Here is a 19,749-nt window from a genome sequence, read left to right on the forward strand (position 1 = left end):
ATTCAGTTTTAAAGTTTAGTATTTTGCGTTGTTAAAAGTTGTAAGCTTATTGTACTTTTGTCATAATGTTTAAAGTTAGGTCATTTAACATGATATTTAAGTCAATTAATTTTTTAGATTGTGAAAATGTTTTTCGATTATGAATACATTTTTTTTTCATACAAATGTATCGCATATGAATTATTTATTCTACGACAACAATATTTCAGACGACGAGAGCTATGCCGATATCGCCTATTATAATACAAGAGAATTTGAATTTCGCGGACATTCTTCAGGCCAAGCCGCTAGGATTGCCTCAATTAGGTGTCGCCTGCGTTCGTCATGTTAAAAGGTTTAAGTTTTCTATTTTGTTATACTAAAATATTTTCTTTTATATTTAACTCAATTTTAGTGTTTCAAATTATAATTCAAGATAGTTTATGATTAAAAATTAATGAAAAATATTCGAATATTTTTATTGAAGCCACTTTAAAACTAAAACCAACTATAAATATTTTACTTTTCTAAACGCGTTTCTAAATGGTGGAATATGGCCGCATTTATTTCATTTATCGAATGTTCACCGAGTACAATCATTTCAGATATGACTATTTAGAGATTAAGTGAGGAACGACTACTATATTAAGTACTTAAACAATTATTTAAATTGCTTAAAATATTCTCCAGTTAGTTCTCTTTGACCCAATATAACATACTATATTCCAAATCCACATAAGTTAGTAATTTTTTGAATTGAATTCCACTTAGCTTTGAGTATCGATTGTAAACGAGTTCAATTTAGTTAACGCGCTTCGTAATAGCAAATATCATAATATTACAATATTTGGTAATAGTGCGTCTTACTATCGAACAATCGATACAAAAGTTTACGGTTTTTTTTTTTTTCGATCTCGTACAGCATAGCTAAAATTTTTGCTAAATTTTTTGTGTCATTTAACACAAATTTCACAGCCACGTAAGTTTTGATAATCATACTTAAACATTTCTGTTTTCATGCCCATATTAACACCATATATTAACACAAAAGTGGGTTTATCATAACCAAACCATGCATCGATACATTTCTTCCGCTCAAAAGTGTTCTGTCAAAAATGTGGTAGCTGAGCCATAAAACATTCAACTTTTTGTGAGTAAGTCTGGGAACAGGTTAAACTCCAAGAGCCGTGAGATTGTATTGCATCCGTATACCTCAATTGGACGAGATTTTGTACGACACGTTTCTGTGGGCTTTGAGCCAACGTATGAAAGAGAAGCTACCAATGAATAACCATAGGCGGAAGTGTGACTATGGAGTGAAAGTGATTAAATTATTTGCGAAATGTTACAGAACCTAGGAATAGAGTATATTCCAGGAAATTTGTCAAAATTATTTAAAAATTTAAAAACTATTCCTCAAGTTTTTGAATGGTATTGTGCAATAGAGACTGGTTATGGCAATTAGCTTATGCAGGGGGTGTTGGGGATTGCTCCCTCGTTCCTCAAAAAAAAAATCCCATTAACAAATTGAAAAAAATCAAAAGCTACCAGTGGGAAAAGTGGGTCTACCCACCCTCTCCCCCCTGTTAAAGTCTTAATTCGGCTCCTGGTTAAGGTAATATTTTTTGCTCTTGTAAACAGGATTTGAATCTGGAGTTTATTCTTAGTTTTAAGATGCACTGTAGTGCAGTATAATAATACTAATATTATAAAGCTGAAGAGTTTGTTTGTTTGAATGCGCTAATCTCAGGAACCACTGGTCCGATTTGAAAAATACTTTAAGTGTTGGATAGTACATTTATCGAGGAAGGCTATAGGCTATATTATATTATCAATAACATTAGGGATCCTTACTAAAAGTCCAATTTAGAATCAAATGCGTTGGAGGGGGTTAGATACAACATTCAGTACACGTACGAAGTGTGTGTTGACAATGCCGCAGGTGCTAGAAGTTTATTTCTTATTGCCTATTAACATTGTTACCACGCACTAGATGCCTTATCATTCTTAATTTTCCCATACAAGTAAAAAACACCCGTGTGATATTAACAACGAAGCAATCAGTACCCTCATATAGAATACATAGAGATAGTGTGAGGTGTATATGTAGATACAAAGAGATAAATACAGATAGAGAGATACATAGATATATAGGACTATAGATGTAGATAGAGATAAATATATATTTAGAGACATGGCTAGATTATTTGTATATATGTGTAACTACTTCAAACATATTACAAAACAAAACTGAATGAGGCATTGCAATGCATGCCGAGCATTAGCTAGATAATGGAATCTTTTCAATATTAGTAATCCCTTATTTTTCAGTTTTTTTTTTTCTATATTGCTTTATAGAGTCTAGATTACATACAGACCAGGTAAATAACTATAAACTGGCAGAACAACGTGTGTCGAGATCTGAAAGTGATATAAATTATTTTGCACACTTGACATTCAAATTAAGAAGACAATTACTAACTACATCTGATCTCTAAACAGTTCCCCTTCACCCTGTGTTCAGCTCGGGCAACGCTGGGTACTGCAGCTAGTAATAATATAAACTCATTGAGCCTACTTATTTTGTTTTTGCCAATACATACATGTATTTTGTGCTCGTGTCTACTTCCTTGAAGCACTTCATCCTTGTTAAGAAACTTGCATTGAAATATTAACTGACTGGTACAAAAAGAGATTAAATTTTGTAGTATACATTGAAGAGAATGACAAAGCCAAATATAAATTCATACATATTTTAAAATTATCTAAAAATGTTTATATATCAAGTATAAAAATTTATATATAATTTTTAGTGATAGTATACAAACATTTTTAACTATAAATGAACTTCAAATGATCGTCATAAATTACATAGTTCATGTTGTCTTTGATACTGGTGCAGATCATTAAAAAAATTTTAGTTTGTAGATAAAGCTGGATTGTTTTAGATTTTTTTATTTTTTTTGCTTGTGTGGTTAACGGCTTTCGCTCACAACCAGAACTATTTATTTATTCGAAGCTTTCTTTACCATATCGTATCAATCAAATCTCTGCATGTAAATTAACACCCATGCCTTAACCGGGACTTGAACCCAGAACCCCTCGCACCGCAAGCCGGTGTGCATCCGACTGCGCTACGGAGGTCAGATTGGTTCTAGAAAAGGTTATGGGCCATTTAAACTTGAGCAAGTATTGGCCAGGAGTGTATGCAGACATTCATTTCATGGGATGGGGGGGGGGGGGAGGTGACATCCCCCTCCCATTCCTACCCCTGCCTCTGCCCCTGATTTGGGCCATGGGCCATGCCCGGTGTATACGTCTCTTGAGTGTTCATCATGAAATGCAAATGAGTTTTAGTAATGTTTAAAAAGTGAAACAAAATCAGTAATGAATGTAATAACCTGTCTCCCAAATACATAATGATTCATGATACACCTCATTGGTGGCAGGGATAAATAATGTGTGACAGTCGTGTTGCACGGGTTGTGTGTGTTCAATCCCAACATCCTGGCATGACTTACCTCTATGAGCTCTGAGTCAGTACTCCAGTGGTTCGGCCAAAATGTTATATTGCCTTAAACCTTTGTGCATAACCGTTTCACGTAAAACACCAATCAAACAAAAACAAACCAGTCTGTAAGCTTGAATGTTATGCACCGCTACCATTGTTTTTGTCCATGTGTGCTTGCATGTTTTACAGAAATAAAACTTACTGAAATTTCACAAAAAAAAATAAGTACACAGTAAACCCCTATTATATATAATGTTCATGCCTATAATGTTTTCCTGCTTATAAAGGACATTTTTTAAAGTTCCAACATTTTCCTCATAAGAACAATGTATATACATCCTGTGTGTAACATTTTACGAATAAGTATTTTGTGCTTATAACATTTGTTTTCAAAAATTCTAGTAATGCAAAGATTTTTTTTTTAAATCTCTATGTATTATTATTATTATTATATTATTATTCACAGTTTTGTGTCTGTTGGCACAGATTTTCTTACATTTCTTGCAATTCTGGTGTATTTTCAGATGTACATACATAGTTCTTCAACATTTTAGTTTGCTAACCATTCTGCGATGACAAAAGAAAAATAAAGCCTTTTAAATTGTTTGTAGAGATGAAGTCATTTCATCGTAGATAAGAATCCATAAAAAAAAAGTTTAAGTGGTTCAAGGTACATATACTCCAAACGTTATCATGAATTGTGAAACAGTTTTCCAGAAATGTGGCAGTGTGTGTGTAGAGACCTACAAGCTGAAGCACCCTGAAGTTGAAGGAAAATTTTTGGCTGGGTTGAAGCAAATCGGAGCATTGAGTGTACCCATCAGTGGTTTTAACGTGAAATTTATTTATATAGCTTGATGAGTCCATTAGTAAAAAAAAATTCAAACCCTGACAAGTGCTAAATAGATATTTCCTGCTCATAATGTTTCCTTAATTATAATTTTTTTTTCTTTTGCCCCCTTAAAACCATAACAGGGTTCTACTGTACAAACTTCTTGTGGTGCTATACAGTAAAGTGAAAAAAATAGAAGGAAAAAAAATTAAACCTCACTTCAAAAATATTAACTGAGAGTTGAAAATACTCAAGCAGTGTCGGAAAAATGAGTTAAAATAAATACCAACCCATCATTACTGACATAACCAGTTGGGAATAATGAGTGTTTGGTAGAGTGTTGTGCCTCACTGTTTTGCACAAAGACTTCAGACGATAGGACCTCCCTGAGTCTCTTGGGGTACCGGCTTGGTGCTTGTAAATTGGTGTCAATATGTGAAGTTGGGATGGAACTCTCAATCCTCGACATATTAGGGTCATGGGATAGTGATCTTGGGATGAAAATTAGGTACCCAACTGTGAAATAAGTGTAGTCTGCCTTTGGGCTGTCAGTAATTTATAGTTAATATAATTTGATTTAAAAATTTTTAAAAATTATGTTTTGAAAATTATAAGTGACCTTGTATAAATCAACGTTTACAATGATTGAAAAAAAAAAATTACTTCTAGGCTGACCAACAGAAAGATCAAATTTTTTACAATTTTTAGATGTTACTTCAGATTTTTAAATACATATGTCATAATCTCCATCCAAAATATAATAATTTGTTTGTAGGTTACTTGATTATGCCTGTGAATGTAATAAAAACGTAGGTGCCTTGTGCCTTATTATTCATTTTAAACCATAAGTAGGTAAAATATATTTTTATTCCTCCCCAGACACCACTACCCCCTATGTAACCCGAAACGAGTGTATCTGTGGGTAAACACACAGACTATGTGGGGAGTCAGCGAGCTGTACAGAGTGTGTAGTGCATTATGCAGTCTGTGCGCACGTGCAGTGAGGGATGGTGCACCTGAGTGCGCGTGTGTTTCAGCGAGTCATGCTGCCGGTCTGTTGCGCAACAGCATGCACGAGGCGGCGCGAAGGCCTCGCTAGCTCCAAGGTCCGCCCTGATAAGCCCGGCTGATGGCGCAGAGAGACATGCCCGGCACGAGGGTGTGCGTGGTGGGGGCGGGCGCGGCCGGCCTGTGCGCGGCGCGGCACCTGGCCGAGACCCCGGGCCGGTTCGTGTTCGCCGTGTTCGAGCAGACCGCCGAGGTGGGCGGCACCTGGATCTACACGGACCACACCGGCTGCGACGACTGCGGCCTGCCGATACACTCGAGCATGTACCGCGACTTGAGGTGAGACCCCTTTGGGGGTGGGGGGCGGGCCGACTGAAACGAGCACACGCCGACCCAGGGCTACCCGCAGGGGCGCAACAACAGGGGGGGGGGGGGGCAAGGGTATTTTGCCCCCCCCCCCCCCCCCCCCCCCTTCTGAAACTTTGAAGTGGAGGCAAACGGGGGCAAAGAAAATGCTGTGTAATCAATTTTTAGATAATAAAACTGCTTAAATAGCACCATTTTCCACCTTGAAATGCAAATTTTCCCGCCCCCCCCCCCCCCCCCTCCCCGCTTCAATAGGAGGGGATCGATGATTCTTTATAAAAAGGTATATTGCCCCCCCCCCCCCCCTCCCTTGGAAATTTAGTTTTTTGCGCCCCTGGGCTACCGTCACATCTTTTAAACGCTGCAGCTGATGTACATGCTCTCCTAGTGTCGAAGTTCCGTGTCTCGAGTGATGAACCCAGCACGTTGATAACTTAATGCCAAGAGAAAGCTAAAACAGAGGAACAGGGTAGTCTCATGCTTCAAGCTAAAGACGTAACCTACCTGAGACATGTACTCGGTAGCAACTAAGCCTGATTACTAGAGCCAAGATTTTATGGTGTTGTAAAATTACAAATTTCATCATTAAATTTACAGGGATTAGGTCTTTATCATCATCAAAAAATTAAAACAAGTGCATATCAAGCCCAATTATATTGATAAACTGCAACAGTTTGAGGTGACACACTTCATATGAGTAAATTAAACAATACTACTACATAATATATTGATGGAAGTAAGTTAATCAAAATTCTGCAACAAAATTTTTTTTTATCGTAACGTGCCCACCGTCGGACATAATTCTTGTATGGTGGGCACAACACACTTGGACAGATACAAGGTTATCGCTGAGAATGTATGGTCTCCCACCCTCTTCGGCCTCGCAGCAGACAGGACAGCCGCAATTGGCCAACGCATGAGGACGAAAGCAGTGACAACAATACAACAAGCACAAATACAGTAAAATAAAAATATATTTATATATATGCAATTTTAAAAGCCCAAAATTTTCATACATGTACATTTTATTGTGATGTTTCTCTATGGGTCTTGGAACAATAACTTTATATAATCAGCTGCTTATATATTTACTTTACTTTGAAAGCACCATACATAGAAACTAATTAATTTTTTTTACTTTGTACATAACATTTTAGGTTTTTAAATAGAAACTTAAAATAAAAAAGATTTATGAAATGAATTGTGTATTTTAATAGCTATAATGAGGTAATTGACGTGAATTTAGCTGCATTTCGGTGTTATGTGGTGTTGATTTCCATTTCGATGTTTGGTGGTTTATTGACATCCATTTCGGTGTTTGGCAGTGTACTTACTTAATTTCGCTGTTGTTTCGGTTTTACAGCTATTCACAGTATAATCTTGTCTCTTCTAATTACTCTTGCAATTTCAAAAGAATTTATTTTAATTTAATTACCACATACATAAAAATGTCTTTATGTATTTCATTCCTACGTAATGTTTCCACATAGGTATGATAAATTGTGTAATTTTAGTGAGGTATGCTTGTAGACTTATCAGGTATATATTTAGTGCAGAATGTAGACATGATATTTGTGTTGGTTGGCATGTTTTCTTAAGTAGCAATTCTTTTCTAGGACAAATCTCCCAAAAGAAATAATGGCATTTAATGATTATAAGTTTGAAGATTCACCTGACTCATTTTTGCATCACAGTGATGTATTGAAGTACTTGAAAAGTTATTGTGAACATTTTGCTCTGTACCAATTTATTAAGGTAAGCTTGCAGCATTATGTGTCTGTGTTTTTTTCTTAAGAGTTTTTGGGTTTGCACATTCAGGATTAGCTAAACCTCATATTTGTCATATGCAGTAATTCGAAAATTATTTGGTATTCATGAATAATTCAATATCCTGTATTCATGAATAATTTTATATTCGGTTCAACATTTAAAATTGAATAATTTAAAAATTATTTGTTATTAGATAGGTCTATACCGTGTGGGACTTGTTCACAAAATAATTTACTGGAAAAAAATGTAACATGTATGAAGCTAAGATTATTTATTGAGAAATTTTGATTTATTTTCTGCAACATTGTTCACATATAATTTTTGTGTTTTAATTTACAAATAAACAGTGATTATGAGTTAAAATTATTAATAATACTCTATTTTATGCATGTAAATATGTATTGTGGATCAATTTTTCTTGGACTCCTGTGAAGTGTGGAAAAAAAAAATTCTCTGTATGTTAAAATTTGAGTGGAAAAATATTTCTGAATATTTGCAAAAGCCTAGTCATATTTAGTTTGTATAAATAATGTGTCAGTGTGTAATAGTGTTACACGGTAGTGTTTATATTGTTTTACATACTGGTACAAGAAGTAATCACTTATGAGGGCACTATTATAACAATTAAGCAAAGATAGTGGCCAGTTTCTCCATCCTTCCATTCCTTTGCACTTTTGGTGCGGTATCAGTTTGCATTAAAGAGATAAACTTATGTCCACGTAGAACTCATTCATTACTTAACACCAATCACGTCGAGCAGAACAGGACGGTGGGAATCTATGGTCGTTGAACCATAAAACATATTACGTATCTGCACCTTACGTAAACCCACCATATGTATCTGCAGGATAAAGTGGAATAAAGTAGACGAACATTGTAGAAATCATACGTGAGAATTTTACAGCGGTGTTAACAAATGTATTTGTTTGAAAATAAATAAAAACAGGTTGCACACACATTATGGGTTATGTATGCTGTTACTTCATTCCTCATAATGAATGAATGAATGAATGAATGGTTTAATATCTCCCTGACATCGTCATTATTCATACGCAGTAGAACGGCTGTAAATATACCTAATGTTTTATGAGACAGGGACATGTATGACGTAGGCTGCAGGATATTTTCTTCTTCTGTTATTCCAGTTTCGCACGCACGTGAAGGAAGTCAGGCCGGTTGATAGAAACGGCGAACAGGCGTGGAGGGTAGCGGTCGAGGACTCTGCAACGAAGGAAGAGAAGGTGGAGGAGTTTGACGCAGTCATTGTGTGCAACGGGTACACCTGTTTTATTCATTCATTGTTCCTACACCAAAAAAAGTCGAATCACGAACATGCTAAGCTGATTTTTATATCTATCCGCAGTCAGTATTTGAAGATCAAGAAAATTATATTTTGTTTTATGCAATTTAATATTTGCTTGTTACAAAGTGGAAGCAAAAGTTTGTACACAAATAAAAAACTTGCATCACTTTATTATCTCTCGTAAATATTGTTATCTAATTGTGTACAATTGTGCAGACATGTGCCTGTTTATAGAGATTTCCCAGCACTGTTAGAAACAGATTGGCAGAGAGGTGATTAAATATGTATTCAAGTGCGCTTACATCATCATCTTGCCAGTAAAATATGGATGTATGAAATGTTGGTTCTTCAAGAAGTTTTCAAATGCAACCATTAATAAATTTTATTTATTCATCTAGGATCACAACAGAGCGAAAGATTGGTGGTTGTTATGACCATTTGTCCTGTCTGACATGTCTGTTCTGCAAAAAAAAAGAGTTTGCCTTTTCAAATTTTTTGTATCTCTTTGGTTCAGTATATTCTTTCATTGTGAAACCCTTCTTCCTCCTTAATTGGAAGAGGGGTTGCGTCCCCGACTCACTCTGGGCGCGAAGGGAAAAAATAAATATTAAAACCAGGCATAAAAAGCTAAACAATATAAATTCCCCACACCACTGCCCAGGGGTCAGGCCAAAAACTTCAAAGGATATAATAGCAGAGTAACCATTAAACAAACAAGAGGCAAGACTGGACGTATGTTATTAAAAAATAGAAATTTGCAAAAATAGTATTTACTATACATAACCATACAAGCTTAGTTACAAAAGCTGACGTTAATAATGGCAGCATCTTATCCCCATTTGCGATACTAACAATAACCTTTAAAACATCATAAAAATATAAATACTGATAACAACAAGTATAAAAATATATAAGGACGTGAGGCGTGGCCACTATAAAATATCAAAATTTACTGACTGCCCTAATACCAAAAATCAAACAAGACAATCAATACAAATATATAAAAATTCTACAATAATAAAACTGAAGTACAACAAATTTATTTAAATAAAGTTCTTAAACTCTCAATCAACGGTTTAGTCTTTCTTCTGAAGTTCGTTGCTAAAGACTTGCCAAAAAACAAAGTTAATATCCTAGGCGTGCGCTGGCTTCCTGACCTTCCTCACCAACTCCAGAGTCTAATGCCACGCCGGGCCATAGGTACGAATTCACAAAGGCGTGAACGATGATCAAAAAAAAATTATCTTATTTTTAAGGGAAATGTAGCGAAAACTCTTCACGTAACATAACCATGTTACCACAGAAGTATTTATCATATACTTCAAACAAAGTCTTACTTCTTTATTAACTTGCCAATGATTTCATAAAAACGTAGAATGGCTGCACCAACCAACATCAGGCTGCGCATGTAGCCCAATAACGATCGCACCCATTTAATAATACTGCACAAGCTGATTATATTAGCTAAATGCAACTTTAAGTATGCAAATTCCGAAGACTAGGTCTCAAAAACAAATTGCAAAATGTTCGTTTCTTCCAAACTTATACTTTTATTACAACTACAGGCAAACGGGCGACCAATTTAAAAAATCCCAACACTGGAACAACGTGTGAAACGAATGGGCCTCTTCACCAAACAGGCTAATAAAAGTTCCGTCCAAATAAAATTTAGTATGGGAAAATACACAGTTCACTAGGTTTGCCAAAAACCAGTGCAGCACCACGAGGGTAAAAATCAAAATTGCGGCCTCTCTTTACCTTGATAAGTTCAGTATCACAGGGCAAACCATTGCCCTGTCACCCAGCGTGGAGCCTCCACCCCCATACTCTTCGTCGCCCGTTGCCGTCCGGCACACCAGTCCGCGCCCTCACATGGTTCTGTCCTCGACGGTCGCTCGCCACACACTCCACGCGGCCCCAGCTGATTTTCACTCCCGGCAAGCCGAATGTCTGACGTCATCAGCCAACCGCCGGGCGCTCGCCAAGTGGCATTTACGTGAAACACAATCGATGTTCTTAAACTCATAATCGATAGCTACCAAACGGCGTATAACTAATTAACAGAAACAAATATAATTAAAAAAAATTTACAGATAAATTAACATTAATTAAAAAAGGCGTAAAAATACGTGAAATAAAAAACCATGTAAAACTAGAGACCAGCAACAAAAATAAATTACACGTAAAAATGTGGCCCTGCCGGCCACAACTGCTTTGTGATTGTCAGCTGATACCAATCAACAATCCATTCCTTCTCTAAATGTTCTATCCAGTTGGATCCCTTTCATTGGCGTTAATTTTTTTTAGTAGTTATTTTGCCAAGTTGCTTATTAAAACAAATGGGGGAAAAAAAAAAATCATAATTTTCAAAATTATCTTGTGCAGGATTTAATATTTCCAGTATTTGCTGTGTTTCATGCATTATTTTCCACAATTATTAGAGCCATGTTCAAATAATTAAAACTGAAAGACAAAGTGATGTTTATGTTAGTTTATAACTGTGAATGTAATTCATGTTTAACTCTGCCAGTAGATTTCAGTTGATGCGTTGATGTAGTGTATATATAATCTTGGTAATATTTAAGGGAAAATTGAGAGAGTCTTTCAGTGCTCATGATGGATGCTTATCATCTAACCTCAATAACAAGCAAAGTCACGTGTTTTCATATTGCAAATACACTTACATTACAAGGCTCGGACACAAATTTTAACATAGAATTCTTTAAAATATGTGAGCGTGATAAATATAAGCAAATTGTGTTTTACATTACATTTCTGGACACGAATCACGCATCCACATCCACCACTAGAATTACTAGAGCAGCCATGTCAACTATTGAATTATTTGTTCAGAAGACTGAAATTTTAAACTATATAATGAAGTGGCTCCGATGAAAGGCAAAAAGACTTGAAAAATACTAAACTTTGGTTTTAGACCTGATCTTCGACAAGTAATTTTATTAAAATACTGCCCATCATGTTACAATTCATTAAATGGTTAATATTATAAATTTTCTCTTTGTAATTGTGAGGTTTCACTGTACATCACAGATGACAGCACAGTGATCGTTAACACATTTCTGTGTCTTGACGTCCACTGCATTCACGAAATCGCTCCTACCAAATGTATACAGAGAGCTAAGATATTACACACCAATAAATGTTTAGGGACTATAGTACTTTTATGTTTGTATTTCTCTGGGCAAATCCGGGTTACAAACAGTCACGATATCAAATCGTAACAGCTTAAGAAAATTGGGAAGATGTATTTGTCTGTCCTGCTTAAAAATTTTTTGAATAAAACAAAATACTATTTTCAGAAAAGAAAATTTGTTATTTCATGGCAGTGCCCTGAGCAAAAACATTCATTCATTGAAACATAGTTTTCACTTTGGAAAAAAAAATTAGAGCTCAGAACCAGTAGAAACTCAAGCTAGTACTATTATGGTTTGAGAAGTGAGGAATTTCGATCACTTTGTCTCCATGACACCATCCTATTTCATGTTGCTTCTGTTAAAAAATTGTTAATTTTTTATTTGCAGGCATTTTTGCACACCGTACATCCCAAGTATCCCAGGCATTGAAGATTTCAAAGGTGTTCCAATACACAGCCATGTCTACCGCAACCCTGAAATATACAAAGAGCGGACTGTCATAATACTTGGTGCAAATTCATCAGGGGTCGATATATGCCTGGAAGTGTCAAAATATGCCAAGCTGGTAAGTTAAGTTTGTCAGAAGTATATCTGTGGATGCATTCAAGTACTGTGTGTTTTTAACAAGGTTTGAACTGCTAGCAAACATACTCTGCTACAAGATAACTAACAAGGCAGCTACAGAGAATCACAATGAAATTAATTTGCCAGTGCCAGCCTAGTCAGTCAAAATCTTTATCTCTTGAACGGTGAACTCACCTCCTTCCCTAGGAGTGAGCCTAACAGACTTGCAAGTTACACCGTAGGTCATGCACTAACAGACTTGCAAGTTACACCGTAGGTCATGCACTAACAGACTCGTTACCAGGAGCCCGCCCAGTGAGCCCTGAGCTCACTTTAACTCTTTACAAAACCCTTGGCCCTTTCCTCCTACTTTCCAGAAGGTTTCGGCCCAGCCGACCCCAAATTTTGCAAACAGGGTACAAAGTAGCTGAGTGGACCCCACGTCGCGCGCGCTGCGAGGGACATTACCCTAAGTTGGGCCGCAGAGCGACCCAGAAATGTCGGCACGAGGCAGTGTCGGACGCGCGACCGGCCTCAACGTCACGCGTCGGTGTGTGCGACGCCAACAAAGCCACCGCCCGGGCCTGCCACTTGCTCCCGTCACCGACTTGTGCCGTTGCGTAACTGTGCCAACCCACACAGAGCCTGCACTGAGGAAGACAGAACTTTAAAGACTGCTACGCCAAAAAATTTCAGGAACGCGACAATGTTAACCAGTGCATTTACTACCGTACTGATTTGACAGTGTCTGAATAAGTCCTAATGGAAGAGTTGTACTGCGCACCATAAGGAAAAAATTAGTCATCCGTCTGTTATGCTGGAGATGGTGTGGCAGTATAAAAGGCTCGTTTTCATCTTCTGTTCTCCCCTCTTAATCCAAGTGTGGTCCTGAATTCGAGTTAAAAGATTACTTTTTTTTTTACTTCTTTCCATTAAATAATTTTGCCGATAACAATGTACACATTTCCATTTGATTTTGCGAATATTTAAAAAAATACTATTTTGATATTCGTTTTGCATCAGAAAGCTGGCATTCGCGCAGGTCAGGGCGTGAAAGTGTTGCACTTGGGTCGCCAGTGGGGCATGCGTGTTGGAAGGTGTACCTGAGCCACAACCTGCCCCCGCTGGGAGTGAAGGCCGACGGCGTGGCCCAGGCATCGTTCCCCAGCAAGACCGAAGCACGGAAGCTCGACAAAGCACTGCCCTGCAACATAACGCAGGTCGCCGGCATCGAGAGTTTCTCCGGAGGTGCGTTCGTCCTGCGAGACGGGACCAAGTGCCATGCTGACGATTTGATTTTCTGCACAGGTTGGTGGACATTAAATTTACGTTATTGATTGGTTTAAGCATCGGAGAGCACGGGGCTGGTTTTGGATGTTCGTCGCAGACATTCTTTGTCGCGTTAGCTGCTCTTTTTTCACCTATATTTGTTTGCAGCTTGATTATTTATTTTATTTTATTTTTTATTTAAAGGTATTAATTACATAACTTCACCAAAAAAAAGTGATTTCAAAGATTTTAGTTTGTTTGTCAGAAATGGGTGGAGATTTTGACGTGATACCATCTTACAAATCGATGAACGCCGGCTGCACGCACGAAAAATTGTCACGTTCCGTCTGAGCCGAGCGTGCAAGAACCGGCCAACCACAGTTGCGAGAATATCTTCTATAATATCAAACAGGTTAAGGCGGGCTTTTTAACTAATTGTTTGTGATTATATTTAAACAAATTATTTAAATTAAATTCGCAAAAAACTGTAAATAATATTTGAAAATTAAAAAGTATGCAATTTTTCATCAATGTTTTCTTATGACGTTATCACGTCAAATTATCGTCCGTAAACCGACTTTACAGACAAACCTTCCCCCGCCTCTTTTTTTTTTTTTACGGTGGATTGCGATAAAACCAATATAGCACCCAAATTACATTCATTACAACACTGACGTGTGACGTGCAATGTGCGGCGCACGCCTTTGGTTGCTAACTCGTTAGCCCCTCTCTTCCTGAACATGTGTGTGAGCCGTGGCAGATGGGCTCGAGGTAGCCCGTGCCCTCTGCCCACAGTCGCATTGCCCGTTGCCATGGCGACCACGCCAGCATCTTTAATGTAAAAAAAAATTCTCAAATTTAGAAATGTTCTATAAACAGTTACTTTTTCAACACTAAAGGTATTAATATCGAAAAGCATTAAAAATCTTAAAATAAATACAAATTTTTTTTGTGTACCCTTTCAATACAAATAAAAGTTTCTTTGTTACCAAAACCGAAGTTACAAAAAAATTGAAACTAGTGAGTCTAAAGAAAATTTTGATTGTTAATTGTGCATTGAATGACCTTATATTAATACATAATAAAGCAAGAGATACTTTTGTGATCACAGGTCTTGTTTCATAGGTTATGAATACGCTTTTCCATTCCTGCATCCAAGCTGTGGAGTTGTTGTGAAGGACAAGATGGTGTCACCGTTGTACCAACACCTGATACACATAGACTTCCCGACTCTATGCTTCGTTGGACTTCCGATGTCCGTGATACCGTTCCGCGTGTTTGAATACCAGGTGAGTTGTCACATTCGTAGTTGGGCTTCGTATTAGGACTTCCCGTTGCACAGAGGACTAGACTGCTGTGGCAGAAGTGTTTCAAATAAGCCTGTTCAGTTAAACAAGTACATATATGTCTGGATGTCAGTCTGCGAGCGATCTGGTGCATTGCACATCATGTGACGAGAGTCGTTTATTACGTATCACGGTATCAGCAGTTGTAGTTTTGAAAATACATGTCCTAGTTAAAGTAAAATTTGATAGTTTGTTTAGCAAGTTATTACTGTTCTCTGTAATAGCATGTTAACTATTTTTATTTCCTTGAACAGATTGAATGATTTGCTAGTTAATATTATGTCTCTCAAATAAACACGCAGAGGATACCTAAGATATGAGAGTTTAATTTTACATTAAAGTCACTGCTCTACAATGCTAGCTAGTGCGAGGTTAATTTGATACGTGTTTAACTTAAATTGTGCTTAAAAAATCCAATTTGTAAGTCATTGGTTAGCAGTCCAATACATAGGTAAGTGAAATTTAAATTTTATCAAAACCAACTTCATATTAGTATTTATAGTCCGGAAAATAGCTTTGTAGGGCTCAAAAGGTAACTATAACTATATTGTGAAGTTCTGTGTGTGTTTTTAATTTGAAAGATAATTTTTACTCTGATAACTTTGTTTTATCGATGTGTGAATATTGATGTAATTTTAAAAATAAATCACTTGCAGTCGACATTTACATCGGATGTGCTGGCACTCATTAAAATTATACTTAGTATTAAATAATGGTCATTACAACATTAGGCAGTAGAAAGTTTAAAGTATAATTATTATTTTATCATTAGGTGTTCTAATACTCATACACATTAAAAAAATTTAATTATACTTTATAATTGTGTGTTAACTAAGATCAAGATTTGAACAAAAGCAAGTTCTTAAAAGTGTAAATTTTGTACACAACTGAGCCAAATTAGTAAAATAGTCCAAATTAATCGGGCACTTTTGAAACTATCGAATATCAGTATAGTTATTACTGGGATAATAATCAACTCCTTCCAGCCTGTGGCCGGGTGAGGATAGTAAACTGTCTCCATCTGCTTCTGGCCCTCCACCATTCTTCCTTTGCTCTTGTTTCCTTCTTCTCTCTCTCGCACTCCTTTAATCATCTGCTCTTCCCACCTCCTCCTTGGTCTTTCTTGCGCCTTCTTCGTGTTTACTTCAACTCCATCATTTTCCTAGGCAGCCTCTTTTTTCCTATTCCCTTCACATGACCATACCATCTCATTTTTTGCTTTTTCCATAATCTCATTCAAGTCCTGTACTCCTGCTCTTGCTTGCACCATTTTACAGGAATACCAAATAAAAAATAATACAAAGTTCAATAATATTTCAGACAAGTTGTGATAAACTGCTGTGTGGCAAGGAAAAAATACACTTACTTGTTACTGTTTAAAAGGTATCTGATACGTGATACCATGATGCAACTGTGATTCAGATCTCATTTTCAAAAAATCATTCAATATTAGACAAAGATTAATAAGTTATACAGTGTTATTGTTGGTGGTTAAAGTAAACAAACACCTGTACTGGGGAAAAAAAAATTTAATAAAAATAGTAATTTCGGTCCCAGTTCTTAGTTTTGCCGGTTATTGGCAAGTTAACCAGCACCAAGTACTCATAATGTAATCCCGGTACCAGAGAAACTTTTACAGCCAAACCTTCCCAAGTGCAATAGATTTTTGGTAGAACCCATAAAACACCATTGTAGGGGGACATATATTGCCGACGACCCACGCCTGTTTTTGTAACTTCTTTTTCAGCACCACATGAAGAGTACCGTGTTTTCTCGCATAATCGTCACAATTTTTATTCTAAAATCAAGTTTAAAAAGTAGGGGTGCGACGATTATGCGGAAAAAAATTTTTTAGTTACCTAGATAAAAACAAAACAAATTCATGGAAAGTACGTCTATTTAAAACGTGAAGTATAAAAGAGCACGCCAAACTATTTAAATTAATAAGTCATGCAACAAAAAACCTTTCAACTTTAAATAGAAGAAACAAAATCTGTGATCCAAATGCAAGCCGAACGAACGCTTAACTATCACAGCAGTAAGTACACACTCCACGAAAGAGAGCGGGCCATCAGATGTAGTTAACTCGGCACTCGACAGAGAGAGTGCACTGTATGCATTCAGCGAGATATCGATATTCGGCTACGTGTGCGCGCTCTATACGGGAAGCAACATAACCAAACATTAATGATTGCAACGAGCGCTGGCTACATTTTTGTAAGTGGTACACCGCGGCAACACAGACGAAAAGATGACGGTTATAAAGTTTAAAAACGTTTAAAAAAAAATTTACACATCAGACAACTTAAGTGGAACCTTGTTACTACAAGAGCCTACAACGGCGGCAAAAATTCTCGTAACGAGTACTCGTAATAACTCAATATAAAAATTAAAGTCAAGTTAGATTCTGGACCGTCCAAACAGTCTTAATTTCACACCGTCAAAGACCGGCGCCGTTCGAGATCACGGTGGGAAGGTATGTAAAGCGGTGAAAAAAAAAAAAGGAGCAAAGGAAGGAAGAAAGGAAGGGTGTTGGCTGGTCTATTTTTATATTTACCCCTCCGCCGTCTTAGGATGGGAAGCAACTGGCACCGTCAAGAGAAAGAGGGAGGGAAAGAGAGAGAGAGCGCATGTTGTTTGTCACCAGTCCGTCTGGCACCCGCGTAGCCACATAGCTGTCCGTATTTACTGCGTGAACATTATTTTTTTAACGGACTGTGTTTTTCCTTTATAGAAGATGCCATTCAAATCACTCGTACTTACGAAAGGGCCAACAAGGAGGCACTCGTAATAACCGGTTTAATTTACTATGATTTACGTAGTCAAACTGACGCATTACAAAACTGTCGTAACAACGAAGGTCTCGTAGTATCCCGTACTCGTAATAATGAGGTTCCACTGTACATATTTCCGTTAATTAAATAAGTAAGAGGTAATGTCCGAATAAATATAAGATTTCTATTTTAAAATACATCGTTTTATACTGAAAAAATACCCACACAAAATGCTCGGAATCTAATAGCGGGACCAAAAACATCATGCGATGTTCACGCAAGTTTTTTTGAATCCAAATTTTGACGACCAAAAATATGGGTGCGACGATTATGCGATAAAAGAGGGTAGAAGTAAATGTTCATAAATATTTGAAAATTCCTGGTGGTGTCAGTGCACAGTTTTCATCCCCTTCCCATCTATCGTCTTCACATTCTTGGCCTGGCCTGCCTAGATGAAAAGATAACCCCACCGGAATGTGTCGGAACATAATAAATATAAGTGTTCTTTATGCAGGTATCCCTACCTTTTTTTTTTGTTCATCTTTTCACTTGGAGACATGGATGATCATTTTAACTAAAATAAAACTATCATGATTTATAGTTGGTTATTACTCAGTGTATGTAGGTGTTTACTACCACTTTTGCAGACCTTCATCACTTTTAACTCAAACAACGAATAATGTGTGTATATCCTTATTCAACAGACCTTTTGTTAACTGAAAGGTTACATCCTTTGCCCTTTATGATACATAGATAACTTGCTATTACTTTGATGTGTTGCTACTTCCATGTTAGTTTTGTTATTTTTGAAGTGAAACTTCTAATGCGACTTCCAACAAGGTTGCGTTAAACGTTTAATGCTACCATGGAGGGGGTATGAAAGCACTGTTGCGTTCAACGCTCCTGGGGAGGGGGAATGGAAAGAGACAGAGCGAGAGTGAATTCATGGCACTCGAACGCATGCGCGTAGTACCTATACCTGTTACAGGCCAGCGCGAGCGTTAGCAACGAGTAGCGTCCAATATTCCAACCACATGCGCGTGGTATTCTTGCTATGCAGCGAAGTTAACTGTGTGAGCGTCGTGAAATTAGCTGAAATACATACTGGTTGTTCTATTTTAATTTATAATATTCATTATTTCATTTACTTGTTTTTTTTTTAGTTTGATTTGATACAATATGATTTCACTAAAAATCAATTTCTACCCCTTCCTATTTTCATTTCCACATTACAAAGTTTCACTTCTTCCGCGCGGAGGGACTGCACGCACTATTTTTTTTGTAGTTTATTTAATCTCTTGTAAACAGCGTCTAAGATGCGACTGGAAATTGTGTGGTCAACTTAGAACCGAGAACTGGGGGAAAAAAAAAGTATAAGTGACACGTCTGTCGGCTCCAGGTGACGTTCTTCCTGAAGACGCTGGAGAAGAGCGTGGCGCTGCCCAGCAAGGAGGACATGCGCGCTGACACGGAGCGCGAGCTGCGGGACCGGCTGGCCAGGGGCATCCCGACGAGGCACTTCCACCGGCTGGGCGACGGGCAGTGGGCGTACCTGGAGCAGCTGGCCCGCTGGGCGGGCTGCCCCCCGCTGCCGCCCGTCGTCCGCAAGATCTACGAGAAGACGGGGGAGCTGCGCCGGGGCAACCTGCTGTGCTACAAGGAGCACAAGTTCGCCATCACCGGGGACGACAGCTACGAGGTCTGGCGGTGAGCCCGTCGGACTACCCCACCGCCCCTTTCTAGATGCGTGCGGTATTTCATTCAGGCGAAAGATGGTGCTAACAAATGCAGATATATTATTGTATTTTACAATATATTTTTATAGCTGAACCTTAAACATGTACATTGAAGTAAAAAAAATTTATACTCTCA

The 19,749-nt window shown here is 37.5% G+C and overlaps 1 protein-coding gene across 5 annotated transcripts; it reads left to right on the top strand.

Moving 5' to 3' along the window:
- Positions 1-894: 894 nt before the first annotated feature.
- LOC134536150 (uncharacterized) lies at positions 895-19,749 on the top strand. Of its 5 annotated transcripts, XM_063375763.1 has the most exons (8): positions 895-958; positions 5,391-5,669; positions 7,313-7,451; positions 8,612-8,742; positions 12,312-12,489; positions 13,586-13,796; positions 14,883-15,046; positions 19,277-19,749. In XM_063375763.1, exons 2-8 carry the CDS (start codon positions 5,452-5,454, stop codon positions 19,586-19,588), a joined length of 1,353 nt encoding a protein of 450 aa, XP_063231833.1. In that variant the 5' UTR covers positions 895-958; positions 5,391-5,451; the 3' UTR covers positions 19,589-19,749. The 5 variants fall into 5 exon arrangements, with proteins under 5 accessions (XP_063231833.1, XP_063231830.1, XP_063231831.1 ...); XM_063375760.1 differs by lacking the exons at positions 895-958; positions 7,313-7,451 and adding an exon at positions 4,169-4,324; XM_063375761.1 differs by lacking the exons at positions 895-958; positions 7,313-7,451 and adding an exon at positions 4,169-4,303.

Source organism: Bacillus rossius, chromosome 10 (assembly GCF_032445375.1).
Source record: "Bacillus rossius redtenbacheri isolate Brsri chromosome 10, Brsri_v3, whole genome shotgun sequence".
Lineage (NCBI taxonomy): Eukaryota > Metazoa > Arthropoda > Insecta > Phasmatodea > Bacillidae > Bacillus > Bacillus rossius.